The following is a 15,844-nucleotide window of genomic DNA, read 5'->3' on the forward strand; positions in this document are numbered from 1 at the left end:
GATAGTCAGAGGAACCTCTGCTCAGAGAATGCAGGTGACTTACTCATCATAATGACTTCTAGAAGTGGGACCCAGATGTGTCAATCATCCTCTAATAAGAGGAAAGGAGGGGAAAGTGCCCCGCCTGGTATCTTCTGAGGCAGGGTCTCATGTAGTTCAGGCTGGCCTCACACTTGATATGTAGCTGAGGACCTTGAGCTTCTGATCCTCCTGCCTCTACCTCCCAAGTGTTGGAATTACATGTGTCTGCCTCCACCCCTAGCCTTATGAGGGGCCGATGATCAAACCCAGGGCTTCATGCATGTAACACTCTACCGACTGTTACAACCACGTCCTGCTTTTCTCTCTTGCCCGAGTTTTTCATACTGCTTACGTGTGTTAGCGGAGAGGTTTTCTGCTGCCCTCCCATTCTCTTCTGCTGCCCCTCTTCCCAACTGCCCTTTCGTAGGGCCTGTATCTGCTGGGGGCAGGGGTAGGAGGGGAGACAGGGGGATTTGGAGTCAGGCTGCTGGGCAAGGATTTCCGGCTGGTGTAGCCTGCCTGCCTGACTCACTTTTGCCTTCCCTTGGACCCAGTGCTGCCAACCTGTTCCCCTCTGGACTTCCACTGTGACAACGGCAAGTGTATCCGCCGCTCCTGGGTGTGCGATGGAGACAATGACTGTGAAGATGACTCTGACGAGCAGGACTGTCGTGAGTGTTGGAGGGGCACAGGCGAATTCCATGGGCTCTGTTGGGAAAGGATTTTCTGTCAGGACACGATGCCCCCGGCCCACATGAGCCCTTGGGTCTTCAGCTTTTGTTCTGACCTTCTCCCGCCTCTCTCGGTCAGCTAAGCCCACCCGACGGCGACATGGTCACCTCCCCTGGGGGCAGCACTGGGACTGTTGACGGCCCCAGGAGGCTTCACTGAGGGGCTGGCAGGCACCGTGCTCTCTGTCCACAGCAGCCTGATTCATCTGTGCCCACAGCCCCCCGGGAGTGTGAGGAGGATGAGTTCCCCTGCCAGAACGGCTACTGCATCCGGAGTCTGTGGCACTGTGATGGAGACAACGACTGTGGTGACAACAGTGACGAGCAGTGTGGTGAGCGGTGCTCTGGGAGCAGGACGGGGTCCAGGGTGGGAGTGGCTAGGGGCTCCCCTGAAACTGCTCCAGGGGTTTGGCGCCGCCGGAAGGAGGCGGCAGGAGGGCAGAGCGGTCTATACTGTCAGGAATATGGACCGCTCCGAACCACCAAGGGAGGATGGTAAGAGGAGAGTCTAGGGGACTCCTGTCTCATTGCATCCCTAGACATGCGCAAGTGCTCAGACAAGGAATTCCGCTGCAGTGATGGGAGCTGCATTGCTGAGCATTGGTACTGCGACGGAGACACGGACTGCAAAGACGGCTCTGACGAGGAGGGCTGCCGTGAGTGGTCCTCCACCTGAGGTTGCTGGGCTGGGACGATGCGTGAGGGCCCCGTCTCTGGATAAGGGCTGGCTGAGAGGGTTGTGTGCGGCAGGCAAGGGAGTGAGTATGTGTCCTAAAGGAGCGATGCTGGGGTGTTGGGGGTGTGACTTTTACAGGTACTTGCTTGGCATGCGTCAAGCCCTGGGTTCTGTCCTCAGCACTGCGCAAACCAGGAAGGCACAGTAGTATATGCCAGTATGTAATCCTAACAGGCAGGAGGCCGAGGCAGAAGGATCGAGATTTCAAGGTTGTGTTTGTTTGAGACCAGCCTGAGATCCATGAGCCCTGAGCTAGGGTAGCAGCAGTTATGGAGGGTTGACTCCCTCTGGTCCACCAACATGTGGACGTCTGTGGGACCATCACAAATGGAACCCACTTGCAAACTATTTAAGAAAGACACCTTGCCTGTGCCGCTTGTCCCTGTGAAAAGTCAGGCCCCTGTCCCCAGGCACCGGGGCCTGAGGGCTGCTCTCCTCCCTTCCAGCCTCGGCAGTGCCCTCTCCTCCTTGCAATCTGGAGGAGTTCCAGTGTGCCTATGGCCGCTGCATCCTCGACATCTACCACTGTGACGGAGATGATGACTGCGGAGACTGGTCGGACGAGTCTGACTGCTGTGAGTGCTCTGGCCAGCCGGGAGGAGGGGCGGGCAGCCTGGAGGAGCTCCTCCGATGCCGGCCGGGCACAGGTGCCAGCTGGGGCAGGCGCTGAGGGGAGTAGTGTCTGGATTCCAAGGTCTCTCTGGGGAGGAGCTGGAGTGTTGGGAGGGGCAGGAGATGGGACTTTCTGCCCTACCGTGAGGCACTGTGTGCACAGGCTGCTTAGAGACAGAAGATCTTTGTTTCCCCAGCTTCCCACCAGCCCTGCCGCGCTGGGGAATTCATGTGTGACAGTGGCCTGTGCATCAACGCTGGCTGGCGCTGTGATGGTGACGCAGACTGTGATGACCAGTCTGATGAACGCAACTGCAGTGAGTTGAGGGTGGCATCCAAGGCGGTGGGGAACGAAGGAGAAGGGTTTGGGGGCCAATAGAGCATGAAGACGTATGAAACAGCTGGACAGCTGTGTAGATCGTACACTGCACAGAGGCAATCTCTTCAAAGGGGTACCAGTCGCCTTGTAGTCTGTGGATTTATAGACACATCATGGCAGCTTTCCAGCAGGTGACAGGAAGGCGCTCTGAGCAAGGGCCACCTGATTCATAAGAATATAACCTGTGACACCACTGTCAAGAAGGGGGCTGCATGCTTAGGGTGGCAGAGTAGCATTTCAGGCTGAGGTGGGGCCAGCCTTTCATTAGGCTTTTGCTTTGTCCAGCCACCTCCATGTGCACAGCCGAACAGTTTCGCTGTCGGTCAGGCCGCTGTGTCCGTCTGTCCTGGCGCTGTGATGGGGAGGATGACTGTGCAGACAACAGTGATGAGGAAAACTGTGAGAACACAGGTAGAGTCTCCCAGGGGTGCCCCAGGCCCCTCTCCTGATGTTGGGAGTGGGAGGCCGAGGGGAAAGAGAGCATGGCCACTGCTTCTCAGCTGGCCAGAAATCGTGTTTCATTCCCTCTCCAACAGCCTGGATGTTCCCTGCCGTGCCCCGTGAGCAGGCTCAGATGCAGGAGCAGGGGCAGGGGAGGCAGCTCAGTGAGTCAAAGCACTTGCTGCGCAAGCCCGAGAACCCAAGTTCAAATCCCTAGTACCCACGTGGAAAGTTGGACGTGGCCGTGAGTGCCCGTGACACCAATACTGGGAGACAGAGAGAGTCAGATTCTAGAAGCTCACTAGCCAGCCAGCCAGCCTAGCCGAAGCGACCAGCTTCCGATTCACCGAGAAATCTTGTCTCAAGGCAGTACGACAGAGAATGAACAACGGTGGAAGCTATCAGGTGTCTTCCTCTGGCCTCTGCTTGCACCTCTATGGGCATGCATGCACCGCAAACACATACATACACATGCACCCGTGCACCACAAACAGACGTGTACACACAGCACATCGCACACATGCACACACATGCACACGTCCGATCCAGGTGCACTATTGACCCGTGCCCACGTTCTGAAACACAAAGTCAGGACTGTGAGTCTTAGCAGCTGCTCCGGTTCTCACTTTCCCGCTGCCCTTGGGAGGAAGGACTGCTCTCCGGCCAGCAGCCCTTGCGTTTGCTTCCCCTCTGCGGGAAGGCCTGGCCGTCTCTGTGTCTACACCCTCAACCCACTAAACCTGGTTCTGCATATAAAGGTACACTCTTTCACTCTGTCCCTGTCACTCACCCACTGTGGAATCTCAGGGAGAAAACAAACTCGGACGACACTCAAGCAGCCTTGTCTGAGCTGTTTCCTGCCTTGGACCCCAGCCCTCCCACCTGCCTCTCATCTGACTCCTGTTTACCCTGGAAAATGACAGGCTCCTGTCCCTGGTGGACCCAAGCCGTGCCCTCCTGTGACCTGACTCTCCCGTCCTCCCTCTCTTTCTAGGAAGCCCCCAGTGTGCCTCTGACCAGTTCCTGTGTTGGAATGGGCGTTGTATTGGGCAGAGGAAGCTGTGCAATGGGGTCAATGACTGCGGTGACAACAGTGACGAAAGCCCACAGCAGAACTGTCGTGAGTGTCTCCAGTGTACGGGCCTGGCCCGTGGTTTGTGGCCGAACCCCACCCGTAGGGTTCAAAGGGCGGCCTCCCTTGTGACTCTCACAGTTTTCGGGAGCTGTTCTTCGTGGTCCAGGTGGCATGCCAAATTGGCTGGACGGGGGTGGATTCTGGGCTCAACTCCCAACTCTGGCTTGGCTGGCACAGGGCCCCGGACGGGTGAGGAGAACTGCAATGTTAACAACGGTGGCTGTGCCCAGAAGTGCCAGACGGTTCGAGGGGCAGTGCAGTGTACCTGCCACACAGGCTACCGGCTCACAGAGGATGGGAGAACATGCCAGGGTGAGCTGAGGCCTGCGCTGGGCGAGAGCCAGGATGCTGAGTGGGAACAGCCTATAGGAAGCTGTGGGACATACCCGCTGTGACGTCATTCCATCATTGCACTAACTCCGGAAAGTGGGGATCGTTTCTCCCATTTTGCAGCTAGGGGAAACTGAAGGGCAGAGAGTGTGAGTAACTTACCCAAGGTCACGCAGCTAGTAAGCAGCAGAAGTGGGATTTGAAATCAGGTCTGCCTGACCTCAAAGCCCCGAATTGCTTGTTACACAGTTTCCCACCAGGCTGAGGCAGTAGATGGGGATACAGGGATGTGACTGAGGAGTGAATCAGAGTGGGAAAATGGCCGTAGGCAGGCCTCCTGACCCTGCCTGGTGTCCACAGATGTGAATGAATGTGCTGAGGAGGGGTACTGCAGCCAGGGCTGCACAAACAGCGAGGGGGCTTTCCAGTGCTGGTGTGAAGCAGGTTATGAGCTACGGCCTGACCGGCGCAGCTGCAAGGCTCTGGGTAAGGAGAGTTGGCACTTGGCTGGGTGGGCTAGGACTAAAGAGAGGAATGCCAGGTGCTCTAGAGCTGAGGGATTTCCTAAGAAGTACAGAGATTTATGTCTGCAAGTTGCAATCCCGGCCCCAAACAAAAGGCGATTGGGTTGGGGTTGGAGAGGATTCTACTTTTCTAGTTCAGATGCCCACAGCTTGAGACATACTCTAGAAGGCAAAGGGTCCATCCCCAGCTGTCAGCTGAGGGCCTGAGGGTGCATGCTGTTGGGTATCTGGTAGCTCTGAAGCCCAGTGGGCTTTTGTTTCTATGCTGTGTCCAGGGCCAGAACCTGTGCTACTGTTTGCCAATCGTATCGACATCCGGCAGGTGCTCCCGCACCGCTCTGAATACACACTGCTACTCAACAATCTGGAGAACGCCATTGCTCTTGACTTTCATCACCGGCGGGAGCTGGTCTTCTGGTCTGATGTCACCCTGGATCGCATCCTCCGTGCCAACCTTAATGGCAGCAATGTGGAGGAGGTTGTGTCTACTGGGCTAGAGAGCCCAGGTAGGAAAACAAGGCCCTGAGTGGAGAGCCAGGGAGCCGATGTGTAAAAAAGCAGTGGAGCTGGGTGGCAGTGGCACTTGCCTTCAGTCCCAGCAGAGCCAGGCAGATCTCTGTGAGTTTGAGGCCAGCCTGGTCTACAGAGTGAGTTCCAGGACAGGCACCAAAACTACACAGAGAAACCCTGTCTCAAAAAAAACAACAAAACAAAACAAAAAACAAACAACAACAACACAAAACAGTGGAAAGGAAGGAACAGGCCCGTGTTTACAAACTGCACGGTGCAGAATGTCTCTTCCAGTGAAATCTGGGTGGAACTCTGACGTAGAAAACAACTGTAGAGCTGACAATCTTTAGCTGATGGAGTGCTTGCCTAGCATGAATAGGTAATGCCCTGGGTTTGATCCCCCAGCACTGCATAAACCAGACCTGATGATGCCTGTGATCTTAACACTGAAGAGATAGAAACAGAAAGATCAGAAGTCAAGGTCATTCCTAACTATGTGTCCAGTTTGAGGAGAGGCTAGGATACATGAAACCCTCCCCTCCCCCATCTCAACAAACAAAAGGCAACAACTAATTTGGTGACCTCAGACCTACAAGCAGGTTAAGTGATTTAGAAGTTGGTATGCAGGGCTGGAGTTAAGAAAGGCACTGAATTCTATCCCCAGCACCAGCCACAATAAAAGGGAGGGGGGAAAGGAGACAGGGAGGGAGGATGGATCAGGAACCTAGGGTCTGTTATCCAACCAGGCTGTGATGGTGCACTCCTGAGGTAAAGGCAGGGGGATCAGGAGTTCAAGGTCATCCTCAGCCATGTGAGGAAGAAATGCATGACCGCGGTCAGTTGCTTGAGTTCTCCATTTCCATTTCGTGGAAACTAGTACCTAGCTCACAGACCTGTGATGGTTAAATGAACTGACGCATGTAAAATAGTTACCACAAGGTCCTGGCCCCAGAAATGGCTTCTTGGAAGAGTTTGCTCTTGTCTCTAGGACCCAGAACTGCCTGGGGTGAATCCCTGACACTTTCCCACTGTCTCTTCTCACTAGGGGGCCTGGCTGTGGATTGGGTCCATGACAAGCTCTACTGGACTGACTCTGGGACATCGAGGATTGAGGTGGCTAACCTGGATGGGGGCCATCGGAAGGTGCTGCTGTGGCAGAACCTGGAGAAGCCCAGGGCCATTGCCCTGCACCCCATGGAGGGGTGAGTAGGTGTCTCGAGTTTCCTAGTCCCTCCTGCAACAGTAGGGATTGCTCTAAGGCCTCCCGGGCCAGATTTTGTGGGTCATCCTCAGGGATGCTGATGACTGGGCGCTGTCCTCAGATGCCCCTATGTCTCGGCTCTGTAGTAAGTGGCTGTGTAGCCTCGGGTGAGTCAATCTCTTCATGCTCCCTTCATTTATTTCTTAATCAGCAAATATAAAACAAACCAGCTCTATAAGTATATATATATATTTGGGAAGTGACAGCAGAAGGATCAGGAATTCAAGGTCACCTTCAGCTATACAGTTGGAGATCAGCCTGGGCTATGTGAAACTCTAATCTAAATAAATAAACAAACAAACGTAACTGCTTTTATAGATGTTCTAAGGCTAAATAATGAAGCACTGTAAATGGAATAAAATATACAAATTAGGTAAGTTTGAACTGTTTAGTGTTTTTTATTAGCCCATAGAGTGGAGCTAATTAAAAATTATTATTAATTTAAAGCAGTTAGTAGTTGGGCTAATTAATATCATTAGTTTGAAATAATTTTAAAAATTAATAGACAAGTCTCCTGCATTGAAGTCTCTTGCAATGGAAATTCTTAGCCTCTGGCTTGTATACATTCCATGCCACCAATTGAAGGGATGACTTGTAAGATCCTGCAATTATATGTCAATTGTTTGAGAAATAAGGTGTGGGGGGGAGGGGGCATAAAATACACAAGGCAGCGAAGAAAGTGCGAGAACGAAGAGCATGTCTGTCTTCACGTAGACGTGGCACGCTAGTGTCGATTTCACAAGCCCTGGGATTGTCATCTGTTTTATTGACTGCTGTTTCTAGTGCTCACTGTGCCCTCTCCGTAACAGACACTCAAAAAAAAAAAAAAAGTCTGATGAATAAACACCCTGTCTCAAGACATTTAAATCCCGATATTTAAAAAATTGTTCTGTAGAGCTGGTGATAGAGCTCGGTGGTAGGACAGCACCTAGCATTCGGCGCTGGGTTTAATTCTCTGGGTTCAGTCTTCAAACATGGGGAGGGGTGAGAGGAAATCATTTTAAATAGATGGATAATAGATAGACAGACAGACAGACAGATAGATAGACAAAAGCACCTTTCAAAGCTGAGCATGGTGGCGCACGCCATTAATCCCAGAACTCAGTGAAGCAGGTGGATCTCTGAATTTGAGGCCAGCTTGGTCTCTACAGTGAGTGTCAGGCCAGCCAAAGCTGTACAGTGAGACCTTGTCTCAAAAATAAGTAAACAAGCAAATAAGTAAAATGCCTTTCAGGTAAGCCGGTGGAACCCAATGTGTAAAACTCTCTGGTTTTCAGCCTAGTTAATGCGCATCTATTCTCTACCGCCCACCCCCTTATGTCCTTCCTTCCTAGAACCATTTATTGGACAGATTGGGGCAACACTCCCCGCATTGAGGCCTCCAGCATGGATGGCTCTGCGCGCCGCATCATTGCTGACACTCATCTCTTCTGGCCCAATGGCCTCACCATCGACTATGCTGGACGCCGTATGTACTGGGTGGATGCTAAACACCACGTCATCGAGAGGGCCAATCTAGATGGGAGTCACCGCAAGGCTGTCATTAGCCAGGGTGAGGTCTTTGATCTGCTCTCTTTCATCTCTCTGCTCCTTCCCCAATCCTGCCCCCAGGAGCCTTGGCAGAGGGAGAAGTTTGTGTAGCTGCCAGGTCTGAGCTCAAGGGCCATGGCAGGCCATGTCTGGACTAAGGTCTTTTTGGACTGTCTCCAGGCCTCCCACATCCCTTTGCCATCACAGTTTTTGAAGACAGCTTGTATTGGACAGACTGGCACACCAAGAGCATCAATAGTGCCAACAAGTTTACTGGGAAGAACCAGGAGATCATTCGTAACAAGCTGCACTTCCCTATGGATATTCATACCTTACACCCTCAGCGCCAGCCTGCAGGTAAAAAAAAAAAAATCTCATTAAGTGAGCTAGATTTGTCACCAGTGATGTGGTTGCTGGAGCCTCTTGAGAATCTTCCTTTCACTTGTCATAGATACTATTAATTCTGGGCAGTGAAGTCCAGAACTGGCATTAATTCTGGGCAGTGAAGTCCAGAACTGGCATTAACATGGACTAGTTGCTCCCTCTGCTGGACATTTCGGGTGGTACACCATCAGGGCTTTACTGTTTCCATATAACACAAACATTTATAGGGCAGATACTAATTGTGCTTGCCTCCGTAAGAGATGTCAAAATTAATCAAAATTAAGAGATGTCAAAATTAAGAGAGAGATGTCTCTCTCTTCTTTGTAGAGAGCTCAGCCCTCCACCCCTTGGCCTGGGGTCTGCCTTTGTAAACCTTTAATCTCCCTGATCATCTTGCTCTGGGCTCTTTGAGCAGGGAAAAACCGTTGTGGGGACAACAATGGAGGCTGCACTCACCTGTGTCTACCCAGTGGCCAGAATTACACCTGCGCCTGCCCCACTGGCTTCCGCAAGATCAACAGCCACGCCTGTGCCCAGAGTAAGTGGGTTTGGGATGCCAACCTCAGGGGAGGTGCCTTGTGGGGACAGTTAGGAGGAACCGTGACAGGAGCTGGAGCGATTGCTTGTCCCAGGGGAGAGCCGGACTCCTCAAGGAGCCCATGACAACCTTTAGAGACTGAGAGCTCCTGTATCAAAGCTGAGGACCAGGAACCGGGCAGTAGTATGTGAAGGCTTAGCAACACCACTCAGTGTAAGAACACCCGCAACCGGACTTGCCTTTCACGTCACCAAGCAGGATGCCTTCTGTCTAGGCAGAAAGAAGGTCCAGTTCTCCTAGGAAGCAGGACAGTGGTTTCCAACCTCTCCACCTTTAGCCTGACCCATAGAAGATTGTGTCATTAGGACAGAGAAACAGGATTGGGATTCCAAATGATGTTCTGTGACCAACAAGTAAAAGATGATAGGATTCCCTGATTTCTCCCAGAATCTCTACTTTGGGTTCCTTTGAGCTCTGGCAAGGTAATTACCCTACAAAGTCAACCCTAGAAACCTCAGCACACAGGTGACTTCTTCTAGTCCAGAGAGGAGTTGATCAGGCATACGGCATGACCATCAAGGGACCAGGGACAATTCCTTTTGTATCATTACGGCTGTGTGATCCACTGGCTTTCTTAAATCTCTAAAATCAAATAGTTGGAGCTGGGGAGATGGCTCAGTTGGTGAAGTACCTGCCATGTAAGCATGAGGTCCTGAGTTCAAATCCCAAGCACCCATGTAAAAGCCAAGTGTGGTGTTGTGTGTAACCCCAGAGCTGGGGGTCAGGGGGAGATAGGCAGTTCCCTGAAGCTCATATGCCACCAAGTCTAGCCAATTGGTAAGGTTTGGGTTCAATGAGAGACCTTGTCCCAAAATAAATAAATAATAAGGTGAAGAGCTGTAAAAGGACATGCCCAACTTCCACATGTATGCATGTTCACACATGTCCATATACAATTTCACACATATACAGACATACACACAGGCAAAAATCAGATTCTCGGGACCCTTTCCAGAGAGTGATTAGGGAAAACATTCAGAGGTTTCATTCAAATGCATACTGGAAACTAGTTGCATACATCGTGTTTTCCCTGTACATTCATTTTGTTTCTTCTTCTTCTTCTTCTTCTTCTTCTTCTTCTTCTTCTTCTTCTTCTTCTTCTTCTTCTTCTTCTTCTTCTTCTTTGGTGGTTTTGTTTTGTTTTGTTGTTTTTTTGAGACAGGGTTTCTCTGTGTAGTCCTGGCTGTCCCAGAACTCACTCTGTAGACCAGGCTGGCCTCACAGAGGTCCACCTGCCTCTGCTCCCGAGTGCTGGGATTAAAGGTGTGCACCACCACCTGCTTTCCCATATCTTCTTTTGTGCCCGGCTGCTCCTGTTATTTTAGTGAGATGCAAGATGCTTCCAGGCACTTCCTCCCGAAGATTTACCAAAGCTTGGAAGAGGGATTTGGTGAAGTTAGGCAAAAAGTGCCTTTCTGAGTAGAGAAATACATAGTTAGAGTTTCATGTCTGTGGATTTAGCCAACTGTGGATGGAAATTCTAAAACTCTGTACTGAAGATGTACCACCATTTACTTATGTTTGTGTCCATGTTCTGGTGTGTGCATGAGGTCAGAGGACAACTTGTGAGTTAGGTCTCTTCTACTGTGTGGGGCGCAGGGATGGAACTCAGATTGTTAGGTGTGGTGGCAAGTGAGCCATCCTGTCGGCCCTGTATCAACTGGCTTGGTCATTATTCTCTAAAGAATACACTGTAGGAGCTGGAGAGACGGCCCAGCAGTTAAGATCACTGGCTGCTCTTTCGGAGGACCCAGGTTCAGTTCCCAGCACCCATGGTAGCTCACAGCTGCCTGTAACTATGGTTCCAGGGGATTTGATGACATTCTCTGGCCTCCAAGGGCACTAGGCACATACATGGCACACATATAGGCATGCAGGCAAAACACTCCTACATATAAAATAAAAATTAAATTTAATAAAAGGCCTACACACACTTCTAAAAAGGAAGGATACAGTATAACAACTATGTAAATGGGAGTTGCATTGCATATTGAACCCCCAGTATCAAACAAACAAATATATTGCATTAGATATATAGATATAGATTATAAGTAATCCAGAGATCATTTAGATTATATAGGATGTGCACAGGATGTTATATGAAAATACTACCCTATTTTAGATAAGGGCCTGAAGTTTGTGTGAATTGAGTATCTGCAGGGGTCTTAGAATCAATTCCCTGCACATACCAAAGGCTAATTGTACTGGGAAAGTATAAGCCAGAAGAGGCCCAGAGGATGGAAAAGCTGCTGTGTAGAGCAGTGGCCAAGTCTCCCTCTGTGGACCAGGCTGGTACAGAACTAAGTCCCAGTTCTGGTACACAGTCATTGGACACTGGGCATGTTCCCTGATCTCTATTAGCCTCAGATGCTCATCTGAACACAGGAGTGAGAATAATGTGTGCCACAGAGCACTGGTGTGAGGCACTGAGCTTGTCTCTTTCTTTCTTATTAGCATACAAAGAATTAGGTTTTATTATGGCATTTAGCAAACAAAATCGGTTTTGCTGTTTCTCCTTCCCTCTTCTCCCCCATGCTCCTGTATGCGCATGTACGTGTGATCAAAACTCAGTATATCACACACACACACACCCTATACTTCTCTTGGTCTCCTTTCTGCTCTGGGGTCATAGGCCCTTTTGTCTTTCTTTTCTCAACAGTATTTTCCCCTCTTCTTGTGATCTATCTAATTACATAGACTATACCCACTTTCACACCCACCTATACATACATATAAACATTAACAGTTAGGATCCACGTATGGGAGAGAATCATTTTGAGTATGGGTCACTTCACTTAATAATGTAATACTTTCCAGGTCCATCCATTTTACTGCATGGTTCGTAATTTTATTTTTCTTTATGGCCGAGTAAAATTGCACTGTGCCTCTCCGAGGCATTCAGCTTTTCTAAGCACAAAGCTCAGTGCCTGGCAAGGAAGGAACTTAGTGAGCCGTCATCATTGGCCACAACTGTGAAGGGGCAGCAAATGGAAGAATCATTCCAGACAGTACAATAAAAGCGGAAACTCTGGCCAGGTAGCATGTCTATAATTCCAGCACGCAGGAGGCTGAAGCAGGAGGATTGAGACTTTGAGAAAAGCCTAGGCTATAGAGTAAGACCCTGACTCAAGGAAACAAAAAAGCAGAAGACCTGAAATAGAATGGAAGTCTCAGGAGTAGGCTGGGAGTTGGCAGTGGCCCAGCCATGCACTGGAAATGGTCAAGAGAAGTCAGAGGAGAGAATGATTCCAACGAAGCTGGTGGACACCTAAGCAGTGGGTGCGATCTGTTCCCATTGGACTCTAAAGTCTGATTCCACCAGGATGAGCTGTGCTGTGCTTCAGGGCAACCTGCAGTGTGAAGAGTAGGGGCAAAGGGCAGCAGGTCCCAGGAAGTGTGATTGAACCAGGTGTCACACAGGTGAGCATCTGTGTCTGTCACTGTTACTGGATTTAGAGCATTAAAAGGAGACCCCTCTCGGCCTTTGATCAGGTCTTGACAAGTTCCTGCTTTTTGCCCGAAGGATGGACATCCGTCGGATCAGCTTCGACACAGAGGACCTGTCCGACGATGTCATCCCACTGGCTGACGTGCGCAGTGCTGTGGCCCTGGACTGGGACTCCCGGGATGACCACGTGTACTGGACCGATGTCAGCACTGATACCATCAGCAGAGCCAAGTGGGATGGAACAGGACAGGAGGTAGGGCCCAGCGTGGATCCAGTCCCTCTGGGAGGGGACGTGTTCCCCGTTCCTTGAGTTGGTGGAGTTTGGGTTCCTGAGCTGGTGTAGGAGTGCAGTGGATGATACAGCTTTGCTTCCTGCCCAGGTGGTAGTGGATACCAGTTTGGAAAGCCCTGCTGGCCTGGCAATTGATTGGGTCACGAACAAGCTCTACTGGACAGATGCAGGTATGTACAGGGAGCTGTGGCCTGGCTGTCTGGCATCTTCTGAGTGTACATATGAGTCTTTAGCACTTATTATCGAAATTGCAACTTCTTCTGTGCTGAGGCATTTTGAATGATGAGCTTATGACCTGTGGTTTTTCCATTAATGTCTGGACAAAACAGGCATTTTTTTATGAATCTTGATGGGGGTAGGGACTTGGAGACAAAATGAATATCTTTAAACCAGTGCTTCTCAAAATGTGGTTTCTGGAAGAAGAGCATCAGCATGTTCTAGGAAGTTGTGAGAAATTCAGATCCTGGACCCCAGACTTACTCAGAATTTTGATGAATTCGTTGCAAGAATCTTTAAAGGTTTATTTCTTTATGTGCATGTGTGTGCCTGAGTGTATGCATATATATCATATGTGTACAGGTGCCCATGGAGGCCAGAAGAGGGTGTCAGATCCCCGGGAACTGGAGTTAGAGGCAGTTGTGAGCCACCCAATGTGGGTGCTGGGAATTGAACCTGGGTCCTCTGCAAGAGCAGCAGGCACTCTTAACCCCCTGAGACATCACTTCAGCCTCAGGAATCTGTATTTTAACAAGCTCTTCTCATTCTTATGTGCACTGAGATGTGAGAATCCTTGCCTTGAATCATGAGACAGACTGGGTTTCCTAGGTTTAGAAAGTTGTGCTATGGGGCTGGAGAGGTGGCTCAGTGGTTAAGAGCACTGGCTGCTCTTCCAGAGGTCCTGAGTTCAATTCCCAGCAACCATATGGTGGCTCACAACCATCTGTAAAGAGATCTGGTGTCCTCTTCTGGCCTGCAGGCGTACACGCAGGCAGAACATTGTATACATAATTAATAAATAAATCTTTTAAAAAAAAATAAAAATAAAGAAAAAAAGAAAGTTGTGCTAGTCCAAGGAGAGAAACGAATCACCTCCTTGAATTTCTTAGTTTCCGTCACTAAACATCCACTGCATATTCACCACAAAATCTTTGCTGAGCACTTACTACATACAAAGCTCTATGCTAGGCAGGGGTCGGGGAGAAGTCATGAACAAGGCTGGAAATCTTTTTTTCCCCCCGTATTCCTTGGTAGGTACAGACCGAATTGAAGTGGCGAACACAGACGGCAGCATGAGGACAGTGCTCATCTGGGAGAACCTTGATCGTCCTCGGGACATCGTGGTAGAGCCCACGGGCGGGTACGGACTGTCCCTTTTAAGCCCTGACTCCCCCCAAGAACTGGGTATGAGAGAGGAGTCTGGAGGTAGGCGGTGGTGGCGCACGCCTTTAATCCCAGCACTCGGGAAGCAGAGCCAGGCGGATCTCTGTGAGTTCGGGGCCAGCCTGGGCTACCAAGTGAGTTCCAGGATAGTCAGGACTGTTTCACAGAGAAACTCTGTCTCAAAAAACCTAAATAAATAAATAAATAAATAAATAAATAAATAAACAAACAAATAAATAACAATAATAATAATAGTAATAAAAAAAAGAGGGGAGTCTGTAGATTAGGGAAAGGGGCCAGGTCTGTGGATGTGCTAAGGATAGAGGAGGAAGTAAGATCCCTGCCTCCTCTATGGCAAGGAAGCCCTTTAAATTTCAAATTTTCTTTAAAAAGTTTTTTGTTGTTGTTGTTTGCTTATAAAAGTAATTTCATTATTAAAGAGTATTAAATTTGTAGAGAGTGAAATTCTTACCTCCCAGCACAATCATTGTGAACAGTTTAGGGTATGTCTTTCCAAAATGTATTTTGCTCTAACTGCCTACAAATGGTGGTGGTGGTGGCAGATTTGATTTTATAAAAATGGCATACTGTTTTGGAGCCAGGTAAGCCCCTGTCATGCCAGCATTTGGGAGGTAGAAGCAAGAGGATCAGGAACACAAGGTCATCCTGGGCTACTTAGCAACTTTAAGACCAGCCTGGGCTGTAGGAGATCTTGTCTCAAAAACCAAACCAAACAAAACCCCCACCAAAAGTAAATCTTCTTCGGAATTGTTTCTTTCTTTGGTTTTGCTATATATCTTGTATATACTCCTCATTTGAGTGTATAGTCCTGCCTTGCTCTTCTTCATACTTACATAGAATTTTATTAAACTTAGGTGCCATAATCATTTAATACATGCAGTCAAGAAAACTTTTTTGCTGGGTGTGGTGTCATATTCGGAGTTCAGTCTCGGTCCCCTCTTTCGTCACTCCCAAGGTGGCCTCCTCTGCTATATACTCTTTAAGCCTTGGCCTCCCCTCTATCAAGACTCTCAAGTACCTTTTGAAAGTGATTGGAGATCTAAGGCCTTCAGGGACAGCTGAGTCCAGGCTTGGGCTGGACAATAAACAGGAAGCTGGGATAACTATGGGAGGCAGAACTCCTAAAACTCTTTGGGGACTCTGCATCCTCATTGGTATTTGTTTCCAAGCTGTGAACTGAAATGCTAAGAAGCAGTCTACCAGTAAAACACACAGAAGCCCCCCCCCCCATACCGACCGGAAGTCTAAGAACCCCCTTGCTTACATCTAGGTACATGTATTGGACTGACTGGGGTGCGAGTCCCAAGATTGAACGAGCTGGTATGGATGCCTCCAGACGCCAAGTCATCATCTCCTCTAACCTGACGTGGCCTAACGGATTAGCTATTGATTACGGGTCCCAGCGGCTGTACTGGGCTGATGCTGGCATGAAGACTATTGAATTTGCTGGGCTGGATGGCAGCCAGAGGAAGGTAAAGGTAGCACTAGAGCATCTTCCCACGCTCTGGACG

The 15,844-nt window shown here is 49.7% G+C and overlaps 1 protein-coding gene across 1 annotated transcript in view; it reads left to right on the forward strand.

Moving 5' to 3' along the window:
• Positions 1 to 15,844, forward strand: part of Lrp4 (LDL receptor related protein 4) — a 57,354-nt gene that overhangs the window by 13,874 nt on the left and 27,636 nt on the right. The window contains exons 3-20 of the mRNA XM_052725300.1: positions 576 to 692; positions 971 to 1,084; positions 1,292 to 1,408; positions 1,935 to 2,063; positions 2,298 to 2,417; positions 2,765 to 2,890; positions 3,915 to 4,040; positions 4,233 to 4,367; positions 4,746 to 4,871; positions 5,185 to 5,415; positions 6,465 to 6,621; positions 8,015 to 8,232; positions 8,391 to 8,567; positions 9,010 to 9,132; positions 12,685 to 12,893; positions 13,021 to 13,102; positions 14,184 to 14,289; positions 15,604 to 15,805. Coding sequence (XP_052581260.1) covers positions 576 to 692; positions 971 to 1,084; positions 1,292 to 1,408; positions 1,935 to 2,063; positions 2,298 to 2,417; positions 2,765 to 2,890; positions 3,915 to 4,040; positions 4,233 to 4,367; positions 4,746 to 4,871; positions 5,185 to 5,415; positions 6,465 to 6,621; positions 8,015 to 8,232; positions 8,391 to 8,567; positions 9,010 to 9,132; positions 12,685 to 12,893; positions 13,021 to 13,102; positions 14,184 to 14,289; positions 15,604 to 15,805 — 2,615 coding nt within the window. The remainder of the gene's footprint in view (positions 1 to 575; positions 693 to 970; positions 1,085 to 1,291; positions 1,409 to 1,934; positions 2,064 to 2,297; positions 2,418 to 2,764; positions 2,891 to 3,914; positions 4,041 to 4,232; positions 4,368 to 4,745; positions 4,872 to 5,184; positions 5,416 to 6,464; positions 6,622 to 8,014; positions 8,233 to 8,390; positions 8,568 to 9,009; positions 9,133 to 12,684; positions 12,894 to 13,020; positions 13,103 to 14,183; positions 14,290 to 15,603; positions 15,806 to 15,844) is intronic.

The sequence above is a fragment of the Peromyscus californicus genome, unplaced genomic scaffold (assembly GCF_007827085.1).
Source record: "Peromyscus californicus insignis strain IS unplaced genomic scaffold, ASM782708v3 Scaffold_7__1_contigs__length_154581171, whole genome shotgun sequence".
In the NCBI taxonomy this organism is placed as follows: Eukaryota; Metazoa; Chordata; class Mammalia; order Rodentia; family Cricetidae; genus Peromyscus; species Peromyscus californicus.